Source organism: Triplophysa dalaica, chromosome 10, assembly GCF_015846415.1.
Source record: "Triplophysa dalaica isolate WHDGS20190420 chromosome 10, ASM1584641v1, whole genome shotgun sequence".
Classification (NCBI taxonomy): Eukaryota; Metazoa; Chordata; class Actinopteri; order Cypriniformes; family Nemacheilidae; genus Triplophysa; species Triplophysa dalaica.
The window spans coordinates 23,196,437-23,221,507 of NC_079551.1; the positions used below are offsets into that span (position 1 = coordinate 23,196,437).

The following is a 25,071-nucleotide window of genomic DNA, read 5'->3' on the forward strand; positions in this document are numbered from 1 at the left end:
CTTGTGTGTGTGTGTGTGTTTTCACATTATGACTCATCTAAGCTAAACTTTATTTTTTACAGCATCAACTACAACATCAATAATAATAAGAGGTATGAAGTGTTGATTGTGATCCATGTGTCCTGTTACATAAGTACATGAGTGAAACTCTCACTGAACTCATCTTGTGTTTGTTTCTCATGTGTAGTGTTTGAGAGTTTGATGGATTTAATGGTGTTCTTGTGTCTTCTAGTGATTCTAGTGATTGTTGAGGTGTCAGTGTTTGCTGCTCCTACTGTCATTCTTCTTCAGATCATCTGTGCAGGAAGAGCGCGTGAGTTTTCATCATCATCATCATCATTCACATTCACCTGAAACAATCCAGAAAACAAACAGCAGAACTTCATCACTTTTATTGACTTTTATCTTCTCAGAAAACAGAAGAAGGACTCAGAACGCTCATCCAGAAGACACAGTGATGTCAGCAGTTTTGGAATAAAATCTCAAGGGCACCTCAGTCGTTAGCCGCCGGCCCTAAGAATTGAACCGGCAACCTTCTGGTCACAAGTCAGACTCTCTAACCATTAAACCACAACTGTCTATAATATCTTCTTTTCTATATTAATGTGATAGTTCATCCCCAAATGAAACATCTGTCATCATTTATTCACCTTCAAAAAGCTCTAACCTGTATTTTTTTCCTTTATACACAAAATAAGTTATTTTGAAGAATGTGGGATAGTAAACAATTCTGGGTCACCATTGACTATAGTAATCTTTTGTTTGGTTACACACATTCTTCCAAATTCTTTCTTTGTGTTCAGCAGAACAAAGTATTTTACACAGATTTGAAACATCTTGAGGGCGAGTAAATGATGACAGAATTTTCATTTTTTCCTGAACTATTACTTTAAATATGTCAACAGAGTCTGACGGTTTGTGTAACTGCATGTGTGTTACTGCATTTGTGTAACGTAGTTAAATTGTGTGTTCATTTATATCTGTTAATTCTGGCTCAAACATGTTTTGATATTGCATAATAGCTGAATAAAATGTCTGATAATGATCTCTGTCACGGACTCAGATGCTCTGTTAGCCACCCCCCCGTGCACCAGACCTCACCGCACACTTCAACATACTATGATGACACACAAACTGTTCCTCATTCACTCATTGTCAGGACTCAGTAGCTGTGTCCCAATTATCAGGCTGTGACCTTATATTGTAAGCAGCTATTGCAGAGTGTTTTGCCACTCAAGGGGGCGTGTTCTGGCATGGTCACATGGGAAGTGACATCACTTTTATACCCTCTATTGCAGTGCTTCTCAAACTTTTTAGATCTTGTACCACCTTTAATAAAATTAGTTTCAAGGATCACCTCATGACCGCCATAGAAAATCACATGAAGAGATGAAGAGACACAAATACTTTTCAGTAGTGCACAGTAAACACGGCTCTGTAAACTCTCATGGGGGATTCATTATCCCCCAATTTGTGGGGACTTCCAGAAAGCCTACAAACTTATATTAAAGACAAACAATGTGGAAAGAATATTTAACACAGAAGATAAATAAATACACATATACTTTAAGAGAACTGATGTATATAAACAACAGAATTACACTTTACTGCAGCGGCTTTTGTCAATGTTGCGTTTCCAAAGAACATCTCAACGCACGCTTCATTGATTTAACCTCGAGTAGATGCAGACACATGTTGAATGAGCACTTTACAGCAATAACAACAGCTTTAAACAACGCTTCAAGTGCAGAAATACATAAGAAACTTCATTTACACGCAGCTCATCTGAAGAGAGAGAGTCAGAGACTCACAAGCGTCTGTCTGCTCCCGCTCAGTGTTTGAGCTGCCCATCAGATCCACCAATGATAAATAAACAACAATAATACATACAACTATTTATAATTACACATAGGATGAGATGTATACCATATTTATCAATCATGGAGGCTTGTTAAACATCTGAAATTGGATTGTAGTTTTGCATTTTCTGTTGTTTCACATCACGTACCACTAGTTGTATAACCACAGTTTGAGGAGACGTGTGAAACCTTAAAGCAAATAAAACTTTTCCTTCTTCAATTTTGTAGAGAAAGGACCTTTAGGACAAAAGGGAACATTCAAAGGATTAGAGTGACACAGTTTATCTACTAATTCTCTGAAAACGTCTTGATCAACAGCACAGTCAATCTTTGTAAATATATCATCAACTAACTTTGGAACATACTGAGTAGATGACGTGCAAATAAACTGAAGCTGTTCCACCAGGTCATCAATGCATTTTCCAGAGACGTTATAGATGCTTCCCAGTTTTAACAAGAGAGAACCAATATTTTTCGCTATTTTGCTTGAAGCATCCCTTTCACAATCCAATTATTCGGTGTTATCTATGTCCACATGGTCATGTGACACTGGAGAGCTGATTTCATAGTCAGTAGAAGCTGGCTGTTTTGCAATCAAATCAGTCTCAAAATCTTCCAATGACCAGGATTTGTGATTTCTGTGTGTTGCATAAGCTGCACATATGTTTGTCTTAAAATTGCATCCTTTGAAAACACATTGTACAGTTTCGTGACTTCAAATGGGAATTGATGTGTTTAAAGTAGTCTTTTGTGTTGAAATAAAGTGAGTCACAAAGTTTACATTTTAAAGATTCCACTGATAGCACTTCACAATCCTTAGTTTCCTGTGAATTGTGACATCGATGCAAGTGTATACGCAGGCCACCCCATGTCTTAAAGGAGCATGGACAGTTTAAATGAAGACACGGTACTGAATATCCACGACCAAAGGTACCATGATTCAGCCGTTAATGCTTGAGAATAGCACCTTTATGTGTAGCCACAAAAGTGCAGAGCTTACATTGCCATCCCATAAATCACAAACTAAAGAAGGGATGAAAACAGTGTTACCAAAATTTCACATGCTTTTGTGCAGATGCAAGTTGTAATGTTACCCTTATTTTGTGTATTTAGGATATCCAATTATTAGTCATAAAAATTCATAAAACAGGCTTCAGGGCTGTAACCAATTCTGAAATCGAAATGGCTTCGAATCTGTGTTTTATGCAAAGCTCTTCCGTAAACTACATTTGGTTGATCAGTAGGAAGTACTGGACAATCTGAAATCACTAAGAGATTGAACTGTTTATTATGTGCAGTTGAAAAAGCAACTCTTGTCAAACAACATCATAAATATACTGAAATAAAAACCTGAAAAGGTTTAAAGAACAGCTATACAACATGCACTTTTGCATTTCCTAGAACTACGTGTGTAAATTGTACTAATTCTGTGACCCATATTTGGAGTTTCTGAGTGAGAGTGCCCACATGCTTTCGGGTTTCACAAAACTCTGTTGTTCGTATGCATTAATTACAATAAATATTTCAAATGCATTGAAACAATTACATGACTGCCAAAAGCCTCAATAACAGCTGTCCATTTGTCCTCATTTCTGTACGTTTCGGCAGTGTGTTTGGGCATTGAATACAGTGGCGAATCAGAGACCTGAAGCCATTAGTTTTTGATTTTTTGTAGCAACATAACCCCCACAATTATTATTTTCTTCAAGAATATGACATGCAGCTGCATCATTAAGTACAACATTTTTAAAATTCAATGTAAAATCAATTAATCAACAATAATAATTGCTAATACAATATTGAGGTAATAATCAACACTTGTTTTTTGTCATAATATAACAGCCCCTTTTCAATGTTTGCACAATCATATAATATATATAATAAAACATGAATGACACTTACCTCCAATGTTTGAACTCTTTGGTGTAGGTGCTGTAAAAGAGAAATTTAATATATTTAATAATACAATTAAAATTCATAAGAAAATGCAAGTAAGTTAGCTCTTGAATTAACCTCTATTATAAGATGACTATCTACGCCACCATAGCTGCATCTCAATCTACTCCCTAGGTTGTGAATCAGAATATCAGGTACATGAATTTGGGAAATGGATAGGACCCTGACTCACTACAGAATCAAAAAATAAAATTTAGGGGCACACCTTAAATCACCCTAGAATTTAATTATTAGACTTAACTCACAGAAATTATGATGTGCAATTTTATTTTCATTTCAGTGGGATATTACATTACTCAATACGACGGTCATACGGAATCTGTTTATGTTTTTGTTAATTCTGTGCTTAAATTTTGGAAAATTTGCAGAATTCTGTGGAACAGTTTTAAATGTGTTTAAATTTGTACAGAAATGTAAATATGTGTAAATGTGTTAGAATAGTTTTAAAATACTACCTGTCTTTGCATTAAACTTCAAGTGACAGCGGTCTGGGTTTCTAAACATCATTTAAAAAGAGGCAGAGCCTAGAAGCTTTAAAAGCGAAGTAAAGAGACTGTTTAAACTCTGAATACACCGGACCAAATTATAACTGAATTAATTTGAACCAACAGAAAACGTCCATATCCTTTTGTATGAAAAGCATATGTATTATTGTTCATAGTGTTCATGCAGAATAAAGGGCTCATATTAAGACTTCCTTATGATGATTTGACTGTGTATTAAGGACATTTACATTTTGTTCACAATGTTCTGGCAGTTTTCAGAAAGGTTCGGTTTCACTGGACGGGTACTGCGTCTGCGTGTGGAGGAATTGTCAAACAGTATAGAAAACACCGCGGTTTTGAAAATATCGTCGTTTGTGTGTTCGCGTCCCCATAAAGGTTGAGACGCACACGATGAAAACTCCACAGCGCCACTAATCCTCGGAGTCCAGTATATCACACGAATATCAAACGGGCCCTGTTATGTAATGTTGGCCTATACAGCTGATGAGCTGATGAGACCCACGTCTAGTTGTAAGACCATGATAAACGTTCCACAGGACGTTATATAATCAAATATCCTGTATTAACTTTTGTCGGTTGAAATAATAAATATAAGGTGATTCAAAGAGTACCAAGTTACCCATTAAAAAAATATGTCACTAGTAGCTTACAATACAAACGGCTGCGACAACATTGTGAAAACTATCGTAACACTGCTGTGTAACTTATACACGAACATGAAGCCACAGTTGATTTATATTTTGATGATAGTTTTCCTAAAATATGCAGCTGATTAACGTAACTTACCAGGATTTTCAAGAGAAACCGTTCAGCTCGCCCCCGCTTAGCCGCGAAGTGGAGGTAGTCGATGTTCCTTAGCTGAAGTAAAATACAAAAACCGTTAATAGTAATTTCTTAATATTAAACTATTGTTAAAAGTACTACAAACATTCGTATAATTAACGTTAGCCGACTAATTGTTACTTACCAAGATTTCTGAGGCGCGGAGAGCAGATGTGTAGACTTGTTGCTGAGGAGAGCAAGCAGACGTGTAGCGCACGTGATAACTTTAGCCGCGAATGTTACTCGATTTTATTTGTTGATGTTAAATCAATAAGATAATTTATAGGATTTACTTAATATATTTAGATTTTAACACGGATCAGTACAAGTAAATGATCTTCAAATACATCTATTAGATTTCACCTAAATATTAATGGTATATTAAAAATATAATTTGTTAGTTAAATACTAATTTATTTTCATTAAAAAAAAACAAGTTATTTTTTCTAAAATGTACATTTATTAATGTTTATTTTAAATATGTCCTACTAAAAAAACACTTAAATGATTTTAAAAGATTTTAATAAATTAATATAGCTGTTTTGTGAAATTTACATAGCAACTGGATTATTTTCTTCACAAGAATCTCAACTAGACATCAAACACTTTCAGACTTTATTAAAGTTTCAGATAAAAACACACAAACTGATCAAATCTGCAGACTGACACAGACTTTCTGTAACAAGTCCAGACTGAAAACTGAGCAAAAGTCTTGTAGTGTATTTCAGCCTTAAAGCAGCTGAAGACCGAACTCTGATAGTTTATATCCGGTACAATACCGGCACCTTCTGCGATAATCGTGCAACAATATCTAAAGTCAAACCTTATATTTACTTTTAAACATGATTTCTTTATGATAAAATGGTTGGTTGCCATTTTATACGCGTCATAATTTAAATCATAATACACAAACACAGTAAATGCTTACAATAACAAGAATCTCTTTTAAAGGAATAAGTGAGTGGCTCTTAAAAGAGCCTTTGTGTGCGGCGGATGAAAGCGGCGCTTTACTTGGAGCTGGTGTACTTGGTGACGGCTTTGGTGCCCTCGGACACGGCGTGTTTGGCGAGTTCACCGGGCAGCAGCAGACGCACGGCGGTCTGGATCTCTCTCGACGTGATGGTGGAGCGCTTGTTGTAGTGCGCGAGACGAGACGACTCACCGGCGATGCGCTCGAAGATGTCGTTGACGAAAGAGTTCATGATGCCCATCGCCTTGGAAGAGATGCCGGTGTCGGGGTGGACCTGCTTGAGCACTTTGTACACGTAGATGGCGTAACTCTCCTTCCTGGACTTTCTGCGCTTCTTTCCTCCCTTAACGGCGGTCTTGGTGACGGCCTTCTTAGAGCCCTTCTTGGGCGCGGGTTTGGCTGGTTCAGGCATGATGCTTATTCAAAAGTTAGTAAATGCTGAATGTCCCTTCGCTGTGGTATTTATTCACTCTCACGTGCAAATGTTTAGCGTCACGGAGCCTGTTGTCTGATTGCGTGTCTTCGTCGGCCGAACCCATAAAATGTGTTTATTGGTCAGCTCATGGTCTGACGGGTTGGATAGAGAGCCAATGAAAGTGTTTCCCGCCCAGTGTTTGAAATTTGAACATGACCATCCCCCGCGCGATTCAGTATTCACTTCCCGCTATTTATCGAATTTGATTAAAAATAACATTTATATCTGTAGTACGTCATCGTGTCATCAAAGTCACTTAAAGAGTTCATACAAAAGCATTTCACCCTTTTATGCTTTATTCACAAACTTTGGGCGTGTTTACGTTTACATAGTTAGGCGATGATGATTGTGTTTCTTTTTCGAGCACCAGAAGTGTGTAACACAACAGATTAATCTCATCAACTGAGGTTCTCCAAAACGCATCCGGGATAATAAAACGTGACATTCATAACATTTCGTTTGATATGATATAACTTCTTAAGTTCAACTCATCGAGTGATAAAGTGGCTTTTAGAAGAGCCGTTGGGTTTCATAAGTCTTGTTTTAAAGTGAAAGTACGTCATCGTGTCTTCACAGTCCATCAAAGATTCCGTTCAGAAAGCATTTCACTCAATTACACGTTATTCACGATACATTGCACGTGCTGACGTTTATAGTTACGCCATGATGACTGTGTTTCTTATTCGAGCTAGAGAAGTGTGTAACATAAATTCTAAAAGTTCCGATTTCTCGTCAATTTTGATTTATTTTATGAAATTCAACTCTTCGAGTGAGACAGTGGGTGGCTCTTAAAAGAGCCGTTGTGTTCAATGTTTAACTTCAGAATAAACGCGTTTAACCTCCGAAGCCGTACAGAGTGCGTCCCTGTCGCTTGAGCGCGTACACGACGTCCATGGCGGTGACGGTCTTTCTCTTGGCGTGCTCGGTGTAGGTGACGGCGTCACGGATAACGTTCTCCAGAAACACCTTCAACACACCACGAGTCTCCTCGTAGATGAGACCGGAGATACGTTTCACTCCGCCGCGTCGAGCGAGACGACGGATGGCAGGCTTGGTGATGCCCTGGATGTTATCACGCAAAACTTTACGATGACGCTTCGCGCCTCCTTTTCCGAGTCCCTTTCCGCCTTTTCCTCTTCCAGACATGATGCACGAGAGTACAGATACAAACGTTATGCTTTCAAAAAGGACAGCGGATACGTTTTGTATTTACCTACAGGACCTATTTGAAACACACGCGTGCGAGGGCGGTGCTAGTGGCATGTCACTTTTTTATTTTCCTCACCGCTCCTTCAGTAAATCATTAAATATACATTTATGCATTTAGCAGATGATTTTATCCACAGTGACGTACATCACATTATCTTATACATTTGTTTCTGAGTGTTTAATCCCCTGAGATCGAACCCATGACCTCGGCGTTGTTCTATTCTAGACGAGTACAACATAATCTAATGTACAAAGAAGCGTGACTTTTAAGATTTTATGAGAAACAGAATAAAATTGAACTATAAATATTTCTCCTGACTTCTTTATTTTATACTCGTGTCATTTTATCTGAACAGAAATTTGCAACTTTTGCAGATCAACGCAGTAACGTCACGATAAAAAGATTATCGCCTTCAATTCAAAATAACATTTCTTCACATCTCATCATAAGTGCAGCATGAACACGTTTACTGACACAAGCGCTCAACTTCTATATATGAGAGCCGATTATACATGACTCTGGAGACTACAAATATTCTTCAGCGGTTTAACTGAACATTAGACTCGATTAGTTGCTTCAGACCAGTAATAATCCAATACAGGTTTATGAATTGAAAGCTGAATGTGCAGTTTTAATCTGTAATTAACCGGCAGGGAGACACAGGAATCGCATTGTTCTTTTATAGGTGAAGTGGGTGGCTCTTAAAAGAGCCTTTGGTTTGAAACGAACTGTCGCCCGTTTACTTGGTCTTGGCGGGCTTCTCGGTCTTCTTAGGCAGCAGCACGGCCTGGATGTTGGGCAGAACGCCGCCCTGAGCGATGGTCACTCTTCCCAGAAGCTTGTTCAGCTCCTCGTCGTTGCGCACCGCCAGCTGCAGGTGACGGGGGATGATGCGAGTCTTCTTGTTGTCTCGAGCGGCGTTTCCGGCCAACTCGAGGATCTCAGCGGTCAGATACTCGAGCACGGCGGCCAGATACACTGGGGCGCCAGCACCCACACGATGCGCATAATTGCCTTTACGGAGGAGCCTGTGGACGCGGCCCACGGGGAACTGAAGTCCTGCTCTAGAGGAGCGAGTCTTGGCCTTAGCTCTGGCTTTGCCGCCGGTTTTGCCTCTGCCGCTCATTTTCTTCAGCTGTGGTATTTTACTTTGTCAAAAAGAAAGATGAAACCTATGCGCTGCAGTTCTCACTATTTGAACCCCTCTACCTGTCGACTATTGGTTGGAGTCAGTAAAACTTTAAACCAATCAGTAAACTTCCCTCCAAACTCAAAGCCCAACCCCCTCTTTCTCCTCACAGATGCTGTGTGACGCGCAACAGTTTTGATATAATGAGAAAACTTAAACTCTCTTTCTCATTAAATCAATTATTTCCTGATTATCATTTAAAGTTTAATTAACTCTGTCACATTTTTACACTTATGCAGTCTAGAGGCAGATATAGAGATGAAGGAAGTGAAGCTTATTGAATAGGGTAATATAAATTGTGTTCTTTACCAATTCAAATGTACAATATTTGTCATGACAATAAAGAAATTGTAATACATGCGTTTTGTATTAACACACATTAAAGAGGAAATTCAATCTAATGTCACACGTCACTCATCTCTTCATTCAGTTACATTGACTCCTGTAGTCGCTCTCATCAAACTCAAAGCTCTGCTCTCGGCCTACAAGACCACCACTGGTTCTGCAGCTCCATATCTTCACTCGCTCATACAGACTTATGTACCCGTCAGATCCCTCCACTCTGCAAATGAACCACGTCTTGTGATGTCATTACAAGAAGGTAAAAAATCTCTCTCACATACTTCCTCTGGATCTGTTCCACATTTGTGTAATGATCTGCCCGCTGCTACAAGATCATCAGATTCTGTGTCCATCTTTAAAAATCATCTGAAAACATATCTCATCTGTCAACAGCTGACCCATCAGTTCTGACTTCTGTCTCTTTTCTACTCTTTCAATCAAAAAAACAATCTTATCTTTGTGTTAGGCTATGAGCAGTGCCGGCCCTACCTAATAAGCGATATAGGCAGTTGCATGGGGCCTCCATGGCCACTAGGGGACCCCTTTACTTGCTCGTTGTGTCATTGTCATTCATCATGTGCGTTAGCTTTAAACTGTGCAAAGATTAAAAATTTAAGGCGGCAATATCTGTCTGGTGCAGAGAAGAGGAAGAAGAGGAAAGAAGAAGACGAAAGAAGAGTAGAAAATAAAGGATCAAGAAAAGGTTAAGCGTGCAATCCTTGGGACTGAACCCATGATCTCAGTGTTGCAAGAACCATGCTCTAACCACTGAGCTACAGGAAAGCTGTAAAGGGATAATAATGTGTTGTTAATTTGACATTGTCAGATATGATTCAGTTTAGGGCCCCCAAAATCCTAGGGCCGGCCCTGAGACCAGTTTTACTGCACATATGCTCTTTGTCCTGATGTTGTTTCAATTGCTTCTATTGTTTACCTCATTGTAAAAGTGTCTGTTAAATGATTAAATGTAAGCACATTTTATAAAAAGCAATTTACACTACTGGTCAAAAGTTTTCAAACACTTAATCGCTCATTTATTCATATTTTATCCACATTTAGAAAAAGGCAACTGACGACTGAACATGTTGTGACTGAAAAAATCGAAACAATCAAATAAAAAATGTTAAGTATCTGCTATGAACCTGTTATATACATCTTCAATGTAGTCATTGTTTGCCTGATATTTGCAGAAATTAATTTTATCATCAACTGCTTGACGTTTAACCTAGAAGATTCTTTTCAAACAACACTAAACAAGTTCTCATGTGAGCTCTTAATGGTTGCTCTTTTGCATCATTTAGTCAAAGTCATCCATATCAAAAACGTTTTTATATGTATATACACAGATATATTAGTTGATAATGAAGAAATTTAAATTAATGTGTTTAGTTTGAGACATTTAAGCACCTTCAGATTAAATCATTTTTAAGACCACGAGAAACATTTCATTCAAGTATTCAAACACGTTTGACTGGTAGTGTATAGTGACTGAATAAAGCAGTTTAATTAATAAAAGATAAATCTTTAAAACAAGTCAGTTTATGTACATATGCCAAAGACATCCTGGACAGATTCACAGTTTTCTTCTTTTTTTGTTACAGAGAGACTCAATAAAAACAATAAAAAGTACTTGTGTTCAATATGTCTGCAAAACAAAAAAATAATAATTTACAGAAGATAAAACACTAAATAAAAGTAATAATAATAACTGCTTTAACGTTTCAATCATTCAGAACCCAAGACTGACTGCAGCAAACTTGGTTGTCTGTAAGAAAAAAGAAATAGATAAATACAACATGTCAATACTGGACAAAAATATTTAGTTTTTATTATATTTAATCCATATTTATTTTCCGTTTTTACGTTTCGTCAGTCTGAATATAAAACATTTACACATCAGTAACACAAACAGCGTTGTGTCATTCACACAAATACCTCGAGAGTGTTCGTGTGTTTCAATCTGATCAAAACAACTTCTGTATGAAACACTTTACAAGTCCCTGAATGACATTAACTTAACTCAAGTCATTTATTACATGTATGTTAAATAAACAGAAAACATGTTTAATGTTTCATCAATGTTTACACAAACAAATCACATGAAATTCATGCTTTTCTCCAGAGATCGATGCTGGTCGTGTTTTTAATGTAACAGTGAAATAATAAAGCCTTTACTGTCGTGTAGTTTAGTCTCTGAATAAAGCTCTGGATCTCTGCTCTGTGTTCACGCTGTTTTCACTCCGTCAAATGATTTTAAAACTCTGATATTTACTCGAAATGTCGCAGGAGAAAACACAAGAGTTTGCGGCTCACAGAGGCGCGCAGACACTGACAGGACGAGCTGAGTCTATATGGTTCTCACGTAGTGTTTAAGATCGCAGAGCCGCTCAGTCCTTCCGCATTACTGATCAACTATAGACTGTGACCGAAGGCTCTTTACCTCAGAAATGGCAGAAACCGCTCCAGCTCCAGCAGCCCCGCCGGCGAAAGCGCCCAAGAAGAAATCTGCAGCCAAAGCCAAGACAGCGGGTCCAGGCGCGATTGATCTCATCGTTAAAGCCGTGACGACCTCCAAGGAGAGAAACGGTGTGTCTCTGGCCGCCCTGAAGAAAGCTCTCACCGCCGGCGGATACGATGTGGAGAAAAACAACTCCCGCGTCAAGCTCGCCATCAAGAGCCTCGTGACTAAAGGCACACTGGTCCAGACCAAAGGAACCGGTGCTTCAGGATCTTTCAAACTCAACAAAAAACAAGTCGAGACTAAGAAGCCAGCGAAGAAAGCCGCTCCTAAAGCAAAGAAGCCCGCCGTGAAAAAGCCCGCTGCTGCTGCTGCTGCTGCTGCCAAGAAGCCGAAGACCGCGGCGGCAAAGAAGACCGCCGCAAAGAAATCTCCCAAGAAGGCCAAGAAACCTGCCGCCACCGCCGCTAAAAAGGCAACGAAGAGCCCCAAGAAGGCGAAGAAGCCAGCGGCCCCCAAGAAAGCAGCAAAGAGTCCGAAGAAAGCAGCTAAAAGCCCCAAGAAGGTCAAGGCTGCAAAACCCAAGACGACAAAGCCCAAAGCAGCGAAGCCTAAAAGGGCCGCCCCGAAAAAGAAGTAAATTACTTCTCCAGACTTTCTATTACAAAAGGCTCTTTTAAGAGCCACCACCAGCCCACTAAAGAGTTGTGTTTCAGTGATATGTTGATATTATGGTTGTGTTGTCACATTTAAATCTATTTATTTGGCAGACGCTTTTATCAAAAGCTACTTACTTTGCATTATCCTTTACATTTATACATAGATATCTGGGCTCGAACCCACAACCTTACTCTTACCACTGAGCTACAGGAAAACTCTTTATAAATGAATATGCTGATAAATCTGGTTCAAATTAAGAACACAAGATATGATCGTCAGAGCATTTAATTCATTATCGGCGCAACATCTGAAGTTATGTTGTCAGTATAAATGTTTGCTTTTGTTCATACTGTTGTTTCCTATAGACGTGTCTGAAAAGACCGCAGATATAAGATTTAATGTAGTGAAAGATCACGTGATCAAAAACTGAAACAATCCAGAAAGATGTTAAGAATTGGGCGGGCTTTGGTTTTTGGAGGGAAGTTCAGTGATTGGTTTGAACTTTTCACAGAATCGAACCAATAAGCGAACGATAGGCACGTATAAATGCTGAAAACCACAAACTCCATCTCATATTTCCTTCGTGTTTTTATAATCGTGAGGATTTTATATCTTAAGTAACAATGAGTGGAAGAGGTAAAACCGGCGGTAAATCAAGAGCGAAAGCTAAGACTCGGTCATCCAGAGCGGGTCTTCAGTTTCCCGTCGGCCGTGTTCACAGGCTACTTCGCAAAGGTAACTACGCACATCGCGTCGGTGCCGGAGCTCCAGTCTATCTCGCCGCTGTCCTCGAGTATCTCACCGCTGAGATCCTGGAGTTGGCCGGAAACGCCGCTCGGGACAACAAGAAGAGTCGAATCATTCCCCGCCATCTACAGCTGGCCGTGCGTAACGACGAGGAGTTGAACAGACTTCTGGGCGGCGTGACCATCGCTCAGGGCGGTGTGTTGCCCAACATCCAGGCGGTGTTACTGCCCAAGAAGACCGACAAACCCGCTAAGGCAAAGTAAACGGAGGACTGTTCGTTTCAAACCAAAGGCTCTTTTAAGAGCCACCCACATTATCACTGAGAGAGCGACGAGGTTTCTGTTTTAATCCATCGAGTTTGTATATTAATGCATTATCACAGACCTGCTATAAATGAACTCACATTCTCCAGATCAGTATGTGAGACCACTGCCCCAAATGTTCTACAATATATCTGTTTACTCGTGCCTTTGACGGATTATCAGAGTAAAATAATAATTGTAAAGCGTCTTGTTTTAACGGGTTTAAGTTAAGAAACGCGTGGGAAAGCGGAGCGCTTCTGTCCTTAAAACTTTGTTGCTGCGCTTGTGATTTAACATAAAGGATTATTTTAATTTGATTTGTATGTGAAGACCTTTATATGTGAACTTTGTTAAATAGCAACGTGCAGATGTCTGATCAGAGGAATAATACACGAGTATTAAATAAAGAGATGAAGAGAAATTATATGATTATCTTGTCTTGTGTCCGTGACGCGAGATTTAAACGCAATGTCCCGCCAGTATCATTTGAACGCATATCGCGCCGCCATTGGCTCAGTGTCTCGAGAGGACGTCACACATCAGCCAATCGAGTCTCTCCGTGCCCTTGACGTGCTGCGCGTTTTAGCCTTTAAAACCAGGCACACCGCATCCACAGACACACTCCGTACTGAACACAGAAGATTCAGCAGCAATGGCAAGAACCAAGCAGACCGCTCGTAAGTCCACCGGTGGCAAAGCCCCGAGGAAGCAGCTCGCCACCAAAGCCGCCCGTAAGAGCGCTCCCGCCACCGGCGGAGTGAAGAAGCCTCATCGTTACAGGCCCGGCACCGTGGCTTTGAGAGAGATCCGCCGCTACCAGAAGTCCACCGAGCTGCTCATCCGCAAACTGCCTTTCCAGCGCCTGGTGAGAGAGATCGCTCAGGACTTCAAGACGGATCTGCGCTTCCAGAGCTCCGCCGTCATGGCTCTGCAGGAGTCCAGCGAGGCTTATCTGGTCGGTCTGTTCGAGGACACAAACCTGTGCGCCATCCACGCTAAGAGGGTCACCATCATGCCCAAAGACATTCAGCTGGCCCGCCGCATCCGCGGAGAGCGCGCTTAAGTCCCGCTTTAATAACAACTCAACGGCTCTTTTAAGAGCCAACACATCAACTGAACGACACGATTTCCACCGTTTTTTACAAACATAAATAATAACGCAAGGTGACACAATGATTAATAATATTGTGGTAAACTTGATTGCTCAATATTAAGAATGATCATTATCTTATCAGTCTCTTTAAACCGCAGAGATACCCGTGTGTCTTTATTCAGTCTGCGCTAAATCATTCCACTTAAGAGCGTCTGATCACATGTTCTTCCTCAAACACACTTGTAATACTCATTTTGGTAGTAAATAAAAACGAGGCAAAATTATGGCTATTGGTCGTCTATCATTTCTAACTAATCTATTATTTTCTGAAATCAGTTTAGATAAGAGGTTAGAGGTTAGTTCACTAAAAAAGGAAAATCCTATAATTTTCCTTGTTCTGATATGAATATTTGCAATTTTCAGTTCTGTGACATCATCCACTACCATAGTATTAAAAATATTTCTGTCGAACACAGAGTGAGATATTGTGAAGTATTTAGGAAAACAAACCCTTTAGTGCATCTTTGACTACCATTTAATTGTTCCTATTGTGGCAGTCAATGATGTCACAGAATTTAAAATTTCTAACATTCTTACAAATATCTTTACCTGTGTTCGTCAGAACAAAGTCATTTAAACAGGTTTGAAATATCATAAGGCTGAATAGTTGATGACATAATTTTATTGGGTGAACTATCACTTAAAGTGCATTGTTTAGTTTCTTATTAAATCTTAAACATCGTGCTTTATGTAAGTTACACCGTAAAGAGATTTACTGAGAGCTTTGTGAGGGCAGAGGCGATAAGAAAAACGTGTAAATGACGTGGGTTGGTCCCGCCCTCGTGCCCCTGTTTCTACTAGGTCCTATAAGCACATGTTTAAGCCCTCCGCTCACAGGTCCCCCTATTGATAAACCTTACCCTTAGCTAACATTGCATCATGTCTGGAAGAGGTAAAGGCGGAAAGGGACTCGGAAAAGGAGGCGCGAAGCGTCATCGTAAAGTGTTGCGCGATAACATCCAGGGCATCACCAAACCCGCTATCCGTCGTCTTGCTCGCCGCGGTGGTGTTAAGCGTATTTCCGGTCTCATCTACGAGGAGACTCGCGGTGTGTTGAAGGTGTTTCTGGAAAATGTCATCCGTGATGCCGTCACCTACACCGAGCACGCCAAGAGAAAGACCGTCACCGCCATGGACGTCGTGTACGCGCTGAAACGACAGGGACGCACTCTGTACGGCTTCGGAGGTTAAACGCGTTTATTCTGAAGTAAAACATTGAACACAACGGCTCTTTTAAGAGCCACCCACTGTCTCACTCGAGGAGATGAATTTCAGAAGTTCTATCATCAAACGAAATGCCGATAAAGTCACGTTTTATTATCCCGGTTTTGTTTCTGAGATCTCGTTCTTTATTAACTGATGAGATTAATCTGTTGTGTTAAACTCTTCTCTCGCTCGAAGAAGAAACTCCATCATATCAACTATATAAACGTAAACACGCCCAAAGCTGCTGAATAAATCATAAAAGGGTGAAATGATTTAATGCTCGAAATCTTTAAGTGACTTTGATGACACGATGACGTAATTCTGTTCTAGTGTAGAGTTAATACAGAAATAAACGTTTTATTTTTATTCAAATTCGATAAAGAGCGGGAAGAGCAAACAAAGGAAACTGAATCACTTGTGGGAGGGTCACCTTCAAACACGAGCTGTGGGCGGGAAACACTTTCATTGGCTCTCTATCCGACCCGTCAGACTATGAGCTGACCAATAAACACATTTTATGGGATTTGGCAAGCGATGATACCCAATCAGAGCACGCGTCCGTTACACTAAACATTTGCACGTGAGAGTGAATAAATACCACAGCGACGAGACTCTTCAACATTCAGCATTTTCTCATCTGTGAAGAAGCATCATGCCTGAACCAGCCAAACCCGCGCCCAAGAAGGGCTCTAAGAAGGCCGTCACCAAGACCGCCGTTAAGGGAGGAAAGAAGCGCAGAAAGTCCAGAAAGGAGAGTTACGCCATCTACGTGTACAAAGTGCTCAAGCAGGTCCACCCCGACACCGGCATCTCTTCCAAGGCGATGGGCATCATGAACTCTTTCGTCAACGACATCTTCGAGCGCATCGCCGGTGAGTCGTCTCGTCTCGCGCACTACAACAAGCGCTCCACCATCACGTCGAGAGAGATCCAGACCGCCGTGCGTCTGCTGCTGCCCGGTGAACTCGCCAAACACGCCGTGTCCGAGGGCACCAAAGCCGTCACCAAGTACACCAGCTCCAAGTAAAGCGCCGCTTTCATCCGCCGCACACAAAGGCTCTTTTAAGAGCCACTCACTTAATCCTTTAAAAGAGATTCTCATGTTTGTAAAGTTGTGAGTTGTATTTTTTTCATCATTGTTGTGATTTAAATTACGATTTGATTAATGTCAAATGTTTACATTTGATTGTTTTCTCTTAGATAAAACAGCCATTTTTGATTTTCAGGATGATTTAATTTGTGTGACAAAGTTATTAAAAATATTAAAATTAATTTGGGTTCATTATGGGCACTAATGTAAAACTTACTCCAGTAAAACACAATAAGAATTCTTTAGATGGAAAAGTGTATACAGTTTTCTAACTTGCATATAATCTTGATATGTATTTAATTTAAAGATGGTTTGAAGATGTCTTGAAATATAGATACCACTGATAAATAGACAAACAATTGCTCAACTTCAAATAAACTAAACATGTTATTTTATGTTATAAACTTGATGAGCAACTGAATGACAACTTCACTAAACATCTGATGATAGACTTCAGACACCAGTAAACTTCAGTCTTTATATGAGTTTTAAATTAGAGGAAAGCAGAAGATTTTCTTGTATCTTGTACTCGAAAGTGTGTAGGTTAAAACTGTATTGAACATACTGAAATATGGCAAAATAATGAGGTGTGCAAGATCTTCAGCTGACACTGATTATACACTCACGTAGAGGATTATAAGGTCACCATACTAATAGTGTGTTTGACCCCCTTTCGCCTTCAGAACTGCCTTAATTCTACATGGCATTGATTCAACAAGGTGCTGAAAGCATTCTTTAGAAATGTTGGCCCATATTGATAGGATAGAATCTTGCAGTTGATGGAGATTTGTGGGATGTACGAAGCTCCCGTTCCACCACATCACAAAGATGCTCTATTGGGTTGAGATCTGGTGACTGTGGGGGCCATTTTAGTACAGTGAACTCATTGTCATGTTCAAGAAACCAATTTGAAATGATTGGAGCTTTGTGACATGGTGCATTATCCTGCTTAGCCATCAGAGGATGGGTACATGGTGGTCATAGAGGGATGGATATGGTCAGAAACAATGCTCAGGTAGGCCGTGGCATTTAAATGATGCCCAATTGGTCCTAAGGGGCCTAAAGTGTGCCAAGAAAACATCCCCCACACCATTACACCACCACCATAATTGCATTAATGAGATATTGAACAGGTGTTCCTAATAATCCTTAAGGTGAGTGTTATTGTCCCAATATATGCAATTTCATAATCAATAAAATACTTTTTAATATATTGATGTACACGTGATAAGATATGGGACTTAATGTGTAAAAATATATTGACAATAATATTTCTTATATTAAGAATTACAACATACATGATTCATATTTTAAAACATAGCCACTTCACAATAGCCTGTCATAGTAGGAGAAAAAGAATGGTAGTGAGTGTATATCAATCTCTCTTAACAATGCATTACACAACAACACACACCACCACTGACCTCTGCTGGTCTTCTGAGGTATAACAATAACACAACACAACAAATGAATGAATTATGTGGTGACAAAAGATGATGCATGTTCTCGAGAGACAACATTGTTGAATTTCTGTTAAACCACAAGCAATAATATTTGACAAATGGAGAAGTGATGTCTCTTCATAGACCAAAACGTATTTAATTGTATTATGTTCAGTTTTCTTGTGCTCATTTATTAGAAATATACGTCAAACCAAAAGGTATTCAGACACCTTCAACATGTTTCATACGATCACAGTTTATTCGCTATAGTTTATAAAACAGTAATAAAATATGTCAAGAACTCAGAGTTAAACTGTGTCAGAACTAAACCATGTTGATAATGTCAGGTGACTTTGACAGAAAGGTTTGTGTTAGGTTAGACTCATGTCTCTCACAGGAGTGAGTGTTTGTGCTTCTGTGTTTCACTCCTCTAGCTTTGAGGAGGTAGATGAGATGTGGTGGGAATGGATTCAGGGGATGTAGACCAGTCACACACATCTTCTGTTCCGCCTATGAGGAGCTTGTGGAGGCAGTCGTTCAGTTAAATGTTTACTTTAGTTAAATGTTGGTCTACTCTAGACTGATCCTTCATGACTTCGCTGCTAGATTTGTTATTTGCTCTTTCAGATGTGTGTGGAGGACTTATGGCCACTTCACTCTCATTGGCTAGTGAGTTTTTGATTGACTGAAGACAGTGCAGTGATTAGAGACAGATCTGCATGTAGTTTTCTTTTTTTTTTTTTTATGTAGTGCTTGTACTTAAATCACTTTCTTATTTAGTTAGTATTAGCAGGGTTGCTAATGTAACAGAGGCAAGCTAGTGAAGAGCTGTGCAGTATGTAAACCTCATCCCCGGCCTCAAGGACGCTCTAGGGACAGATGCTAGAGACTGCGGTCTTTAACCTCCTCGCTAGAGCGCCCGACTCCCATGCAGGACCAACCCGGTTCGAGGCCCGCTGAGAGCGGTGCGGAGCGTTCCGGTTACACTAACTCTAACGCAGGGTGGGACTCACACTTTCAGGCTCTTCCCTCTGTGACAACAAGCCAACGTTGAGTAAATACAGAATTGTTTACTTTCATTTTTACTGGCACAAAAATAACTCCAAACATATTCATCCTCTGTTTTCCAAACAAGCAAATATCTTCTTCAGTATTGCTGGTGTTGCTGAACATGTGTCTGTCGCCTGCCTCAACATCGTCTCTGATGTGGCATTTATATAGCGCATTATTGTGTATTGCTGTACACCGAAAGCGCTTTAAAATCACATGAGGGGGGGTCTCTCCTCAACCAGCACCAGTGTACCAGATAGTCTTGTATAACTTTAACATCCTGTCTTAATAATGTCTGCCCTCTCACATCTAGGCCTGCACGTATAACACCCTCTTGCCCCTGTCTGTCTGAGACTATCTCACCATCAGATCAAGCTAAGGGCTGTGGAGAGGAAGTGGTGCAAGTCTAGATATCCTGTTGACCTCATTAAGTATCAATATCTTCTCAACACCTTTGTACTGATTTGTACTGACATTGTTCTAAGACTGATGTCCTGCCTGTCATTTTAAACTTATGGGGACAAGAGCTTAGTCTCTGTCATCTGTCCTAATTCTGCTTAACACTTGACACTGTGAACCACCAGATCCTGCTGAGTTTGTGCTGTCAGTTTTGGTTTTAGTGTTGTGAAATCACAGATGTAGTATATTCTGAAATCTGAATAAATAAGATTTCTATTGATGTATGAGTTGTTAGAATAGAACAATATCTGACTGAGATACAACCGTTTAAAACTCAGGATTCTCTGCCAATGGGGTAAGAAAAATAATCTTGAATTGAGTGATTAACTAAAATGTAAACCTTAATTCAAGATTACTTTTCTTACCCCATTGGCATATTTTTTTTTGCTTGTTTTAAACAAACATTCACTGAAAATTCATATTTTTTTTACTAAAAACAAGACTTATTTTCATCGGTAATTTTGCTCATCAAGAAAATGCATCTTGATTCAAGTTTATTTGTTGACATTTTCACTGAGAAACAAGAACAAAGACTAAGTGAGAAAGTTATTTTTTTGCAGTACACAGTGTCTCTCATTAACAACTTCACAGGCAATTTTCTCAATATTTAGGTTTTTGCACTCTCAGATTTTTGCTTGTTTTAAGCAAAAATTCACTGAAATTTTAAAAAAAAAATATTAAAAAAAAAACTTGTTTTCTTAGGTTAATTCACTTATCAAGAAAATGCATCTTGATTTTTAGAATGTTTAGACATTTTTACTGGAAAACAAGAAAAATATACATTTATACATTTAAGGTAGGAAATGTACAAAATATCTGCATGGAACATAATCTTTACTGTCAATAATTTTGACCCATACAATGTATTTTTGTCTTTTACTAAAAATGTTCCCGTGCTACTTAACGTTTTGTCATCCAGGGTCACAAACGAACAAACAAATACATTATAAAGAAAAAGATGGGCCCATTCTTAACAAGAGTGGACAACCAAACATACATTACATTTACCACATATCACTAAACACATCAAAATATACAAATGAACAAATACAGCTGAAATCAAAACTAAAGGAAAGGTAACTTAACCGAATAATATAAACCTCAGTGAAGGAATCAAATCAGCAAAGATTCTGGTTTCTACTAAAAAAATCACGCAAATATGTATAAAATCTGATCAAATAAAGCTCGTCTGTAATTTATTCATAAAGAGGATTTTATTCCTAAACTGCTGACATCACTGTGTCTTCTGGATGAGCGTTCTGAGTCCTTCTTCTGTTTTCTGAGAAGATAAAAGTCAATAAAAGTGATGAAGTTCTGCTGTTTGTTTTCTGGATTGTTTCAGGTGAATGATGATGATGATGATGATGATGATGATGATGATGATGAAAACTCACACGCTCTTCCTGCACAGATGATCTGAAGAAGAATGACAGTAGGAGCAGCAAACACTGACACCTCAACAATCACTAGAATCACTAGAAGACACAAGAACACCATTAAATCCATCAAACTCTCAAACACTACACATGAGAAACAAACACAAGATGAGTTCAGTGAGAGTTTCACTCATGTACTTATGTAACAGGACACATGGATCACAATCAACACTTCATACCTCTTATTATTATTGATGTTGTAGTTGATGCTGTAAAAAACATAGTTTAGTTTAGATGAGTCATAATGTGGAAACACACACACACACACACACACACAAACGCCGATGATGTACCTTGTTGTTGTGTAGTTTCTGGTGCGTTAAGAGTTGAGAATCTCTCAGGGTTTGTGGTGGTCACTAGAATCTTGTTTGAATCTGTAGAAGATGATGAATGTTCAGAGACATCATACTGTAGAACATCACAATCATATTTCATGTTTATGTCATTTCTTCATCATCAGTACAGAGTTTAATGACTGAAGTCACTTTGAGTTCAGGACACTCCTGTCAGAGTGATGTCTTACCTGTAAATCTGACAGTATATGTGACTGAGGTCTTGATGTCATTCTTGTGTTTGAACACACATCTCAACTCTGTGTTGTCGTCTTCATTCACGAGTGTTGTAGTCAGAGAGATGAGACAGAGTTTATCTGATCTAATCTGATATCTGGAGTCTGTCTGTAGATCAACATCAGTCTGATTCATCCACACCAGCTGAAATCCATCATAACTGAACACATGATCACAGTCATATGTAAACAGCCGACAGGAGAGAGTGACAGATGTGTTTGCTCTTATCTCAGTCTGTGATGATGATGATGATGATGATGAAGACACTGAAACACAAATCACACAACACACTCTCAGTACTCATGAGTTTCAGTGAAAACACAAGAGATAAAGAGAACTGTGATCTGAAGTTAAACATGTGTTCATATAAATGAAGAGAAACACTGACCATGAAGAACATGTAGATAAACACGTGAATCAGGTCCATGTTGATGTCCATTCACATATTGTCTGCAGGTGTAACGTCCACCATCATGTTGTGTTGTTTTATAGATGTTGAGAGAGCAGTCAGATGTCAGACTCAGTCTCTCAGATCTCTCTGTGTTATTCTTATTTATTCCTCCAGTAAACACTTCTTCAGATGATGTTGTATAATTACTGTAGTTCCATGTAGTTGAGGAGCATTGATGAAGAGCATCATTACAGGACAGAGACACACTTTCACCAGAACTGATGAACACATGAGTCACTTCTGCTTCACTCACACCTGAAACAGCAGATGACATCATTCATATTAATACATCACAATATATTCAAACTGTTCAATATTTATCTCTCAATGACAGATACATTTTTCTTATTTTAATATCACATAAATCAGAAGATTTGACAGTAAATCATGTGATCTAGTTCCTTTATCCCTTTTCACTCAGAAATGCTGGTAAATTAGTTGGTAAAGTCATTCAGGTAATGTCCTGTTCACACAAGCAATGGCATTCTGTTAAATTAAGAGTAAGACAGCGTTCACACAGCCAGTAATATGATGTCATCAAGCGGACGTTCAACCGTAGCTATGTTTGAAAATATGGTGACGGTATGATTTTATATCTGAAAAATGGAAGTACGATTTACCCTAAAGGTCCTGTTCACACATGATCTGTTAACTGCAATTTTCTTGCAATTTACCAGTAAAGGCTGTATGTGTGAAAGAGACTATTGACTCTTGACATCAGACTTTTGAACGTGAGAATAAGACACATGAACTCTATGATAAATGTGACATGAGATGAAACTGAACATGTTTGTCAGAATGTCAGTGAGAGTAATGAAATGAAATCTGATGAAATAAATGTGTTGTATAGTTTACCTGTGAATAGTGAAGAGAGAAGGATCAGTCCCAGCAGACATATATCACTCTTCTCAGTCATGTTGTGTTTCTCTTACTGAGTCTCTTCTCATCATCTACTTATAGTTCTTGATGAGAACATTTGTAACTCTTCCTGTGTTTCTCATTTCCTCTTTTCACATCGACTGAGTCATGACACAATAACAGACTAGAACACATTCTGTAGTTTAATGGTGATATTTGTAAAATACTTCTGTTGTCTTAAAATAATTGGACACAGTGCTCAGTTATGACTTTTGTTGTCAGAGACTTTAACAGGACTAACATGATGAAGATTTTCTCTTCATTCAACACAAGACTTTCCTGCCCGAGCAAAGCAGACGCACAGCCTTCATTAAAGCTGATCACACCTCCGTTCTTCTTCTGTCTCCACACACACACAAAAGCAGGACATGAGTGAGGTCATCTTCACACTTCTTCCAAACCACAGATCAACAGATTACCCATGATGCAGCAGACACACACATTAATAAACACATTAACTCTGTCACAGATTATATCAATATGTGCACTGCAGTGGTGTAGTCCTACCAAAAAAGGTGGTGTACTACACTACTACCGCCGAACCCAAATGACCAAATAATGAGTTTTTATCCTTTCCAGTAACATGACAATTATTACAGTTAAATATGCCTCTTATTCATAATCATGCAAAATTATTCACGTATGCTTTAATTATGAAGTTATAACACTGGAAAATAATAAGTAGTTTGAATATTTTTGACACATTCACATTCACGCTTGCACTGTTCCAGGAGAATTGAGTATCCCTTACAAATAACATTAACACATAACTGTTAATATATCTGAGCCAAGGTATCTTGATTTCTTGGGCAGTGGATTAGCCAATGAGAATGTGTTATGTGGTTGTAGCTGACCAATGATGTTTCAGAGTATTGTCTGGCGCTTTGTGCACTTCTGGGTTTTCTTTTGCACACAAGGGTGCTTTTCAATTCTTATTTGTGTATCGCAGTTCCCTATCAAAAGCTACACTCGATGCTGCGTTTCAAACGCTATGGGAGAACAGTCTTTGTTCGACCGGTTGTGAAGCACGTGTGTCAAACACGGCAAAAATTATTTTGGCTTTAAATAACCTCGGCAGGTGACGTGACTAATTACACCTGCACCTGCCGATTATAAATACGCGTGAATGCGGACGCGTCATCAGGTTATTTTGTCTTCAAGGACCTCTTTGTGTGTGCGTGTGTTGTGATGGAGAAGTCTCCCTCTCTGTTATTATTACAAACAAATATAGAAAAAAAAGAGAAGATATTACCTAGATTCTTACACTAGTGACCAAGCACTCTCTGAGTTACTTAGCCTAGTGTAAGAATAAGGAAAACTAAACCAAACCATGACTGACTCAGATCGGAGATGTGATCCTCCTTGTGAGAGGATCATCTCCGATTTCGACAAGCATGAGTTCTGCTTTGAATGCTTGGGGGCTGACCATCCCACCCAGGGACTTGAGGGAGAGTGTGAACTCTGTGATGTTTTTGATTTCAGAGTTCTGGGGGCGAAGCTTACCAGTATCGGGTTCTTCCATTCGGCCTAGCCTTGTCACCCCGCACATACACAAAATGCATGGATGCAGCTCTGGCTCCTTTGCAACTCCAGGGCATCCGCATTTTGAATTACATAGACGACTGGCTGATTTTACCTCAGTCTCGAGAGCTAGCACTTCGACATCGGGATGTCGTCCTAGCTCATCTCAAAGCTCTAGGGTTGAGACTCAACGTCAAAAAGAGCGTTCTTTCCCCTACTCAAAATACAACGTATCTCGGGGTCATATGGGACTCGATCGAAATGCAGGCACATTTGTCTC

General features: G+C 39.3%; 8 protein-coding genes and 1 long non-coding RNA gene across 10 annotated transcripts; 5 read left to right on the plus strand and 4 right to left on the minus strand.

The window, feature by feature from the left end:
* Window positions 1-212: 212 nt before the first annotated feature.
* On the minus strand, window positions 213-5,118 carry LOC130430188 (uncharacterized). The gene is made up of 3 exons (XR_008907742.1): window positions 5,108-5,118; window positions 3,762-3,791; window positions 213-350 (listed from the first exon to the last, which is right to left on the minus strand). It is a non-coding gene; the product is annotated as an uncharacterized LOC130430188 (long non-coding RNA).
* Window positions 5,119-6,134: 1,016 nt separating this feature from the next.
* On the minus strand, window positions 6,135-6,525 carry LOC130430187 (histone H2B-like). The gene has a single exon (XM_056759185.1). It carries the CDS (start codon window positions 6,523-6,525, stop codon window positions 6,151-6,153), a length of 375 nt encoding a protein of 124 aa, XP_056615163.1. The 3' UTR covers window positions 6,135-6,150.
* An 897-nt stretch (window positions 6,526-7,422) lies between these two features.
* Window positions 7,423-7,740, minus strand: LOC130430548 (histone H4). Its single transcript, XM_056759682.1, has one exon. It carries the CDS (start codon window positions 7,732-7,734, stop codon window positions 7,423-7,425), a length of 312 nt encoding a protein of 103 aa, XP_056615660.1. The 5' UTR covers window positions 7,735-7,740.
* Window positions 7,741-8,537: 797 nt separating this feature from the next.
* LOC130429912 (histone H2A-like) lies at window positions 8,538-8,924 on the minus strand. The gene has a single exon (XM_056758759.1). It carries the CDS (start codon window positions 8,922-8,924, stop codon window positions 8,538-8,540), a length of 387 nt encoding a protein of 128 aa, XP_056614737.1.
* Window positions 8,925-11,776: 2,852 nt separating this feature from the next.
* On the plus strand, window positions 11,777-12,427 carry LOC130430291 (histone H1-like). Of its 2 annotated transcripts, XM_056759335.1 has the most exons (2): window positions 11,777-12,136; window positions 12,203-12,427. In XM_056759335.1, exons 1-2 carry the CDS (start codon window positions 11,777-11,779, stop codon window positions 12,425-12,427), a joined length of 585 nt encoding a protein of 194 aa, XP_056615313.1. The 2 variants fall into 2 exon arrangements, with proteins under 2 accessions (XP_056615313.1, XP_056615312.1); XM_056759334.1 differs by having other exon boundaries at window positions 11,777-12,427.
* A 643-nt stretch (window positions 12,428-13,070) lies between these two features.
* LOC130429736 (histone H2A-like) lies at window positions 13,071-13,564 on the plus strand. Its single transcript, XM_056758471.1, has one exon. The coding sequence runs from the start codon at window positions 13,071-13,073 to the stop codon at window positions 13,455-13,457; it is 387 nt and encodes a 128-aa protein (XP_056614449.1). The 3' UTR covers window positions 13,458-13,564.
* Window positions 13,565-14,148: 584 nt separating this feature from the next.
* LOC130429735 (histone H3-like) lies at window positions 14,149-14,646 on the plus strand. Its single transcript, XM_056758470.1, has one exon. The coding sequence runs from the start codon at window positions 14,149-14,151 to the stop codon at window positions 14,557-14,559; it is 411 nt and encodes a 136-aa protein (XP_056614448.1). The 3' UTR covers window positions 14,560-14,646.
* Window positions 14,647-15,528: 882 nt separating this feature from the next.
* Window positions 15,529-15,840, plus strand: LOC130429737 (histone H4). Its single transcript, XM_056758472.1, has one exon. The coding sequence runs from the start codon at window positions 15,529-15,531 to the stop codon at window positions 15,838-15,840; it is 312 nt and encodes a 103-aa protein (XP_056614450.1).
* A 524-nt stretch (window positions 15,841-16,364) lies between these two features.
* On the plus strand, window positions 16,365-17,403 carry LOC130430019 (histone H2B-like). The gene has a single exon (XM_056758902.1). It carries the CDS (start codon window positions 16,508-16,510, stop codon window positions 16,880-16,882), a length of 375 nt encoding a protein of 124 aa, XP_056614880.1. The 5' UTR covers window positions 16,365-16,507; the 3' UTR covers window positions 16,883-17,403.
* The last annotated feature ends 7,668 nt before the right edge of the window (window positions 17,404-25,071 follow it).

Bases quoted from the DNA above. Each gene is read 5' to 3' on its own strand.
- LOC130429735 (XM_056758470.1), top strand. From the start codon at position 14,149: ATGGCAAGAACCAAGCAGACCGCTCGTAAGTCCACCGGTGGCAAAGCC.
- LOC130430291 (XM_056759334.1), top strand. From the start codon at position 11,777: ATGGCAGAAACCGCTCCAGCTCCAGCAGCCCCGCCGGCGAAAGCGCCC.
- LOC130430187 (XM_056759185.1), bottom strand. From the start codon at position 6,525: ATGCCTGAACCAGCCAAACCCGCGCCCAAGAAGGGCTCTAAGAAGGCC.
- LOC130430019 (XM_056758902.1), top strand. From the start codon at position 16,508: ATGCCTGAACCAGCCAAACCCGCGCCCAAGAAGGGCTCTAAGAAGGCC.
- LOC130429912 (XM_056758759.1), bottom strand. From the start codon at position 8,924: ATGAGCGGCAGAGGCAAAACCGGCGGCAAAGCCAGAGCTAAGGCCAAG.
- LOC130429736 (XM_056758471.1), top strand. From the start codon at position 13,071: ATGAGTGGAAGAGGTAAAACCGGCGGTAAATCAAGAGCGAAAGCTAAG.
- LOC130429737 (XM_056758472.1), top strand. From the start codon at position 15,529: ATGTCTGGAAGAGGTAAAGGCGGAAAGGGACTCGGAAAAGGAGGCGCG.
- LOC130430548 (XM_056759682.1), bottom strand. From the start codon at position 7,734: ATGTCTGGAAGAGGAAAAGGCGGAAAGGGACTCGGAAAAGGAGGCGCG.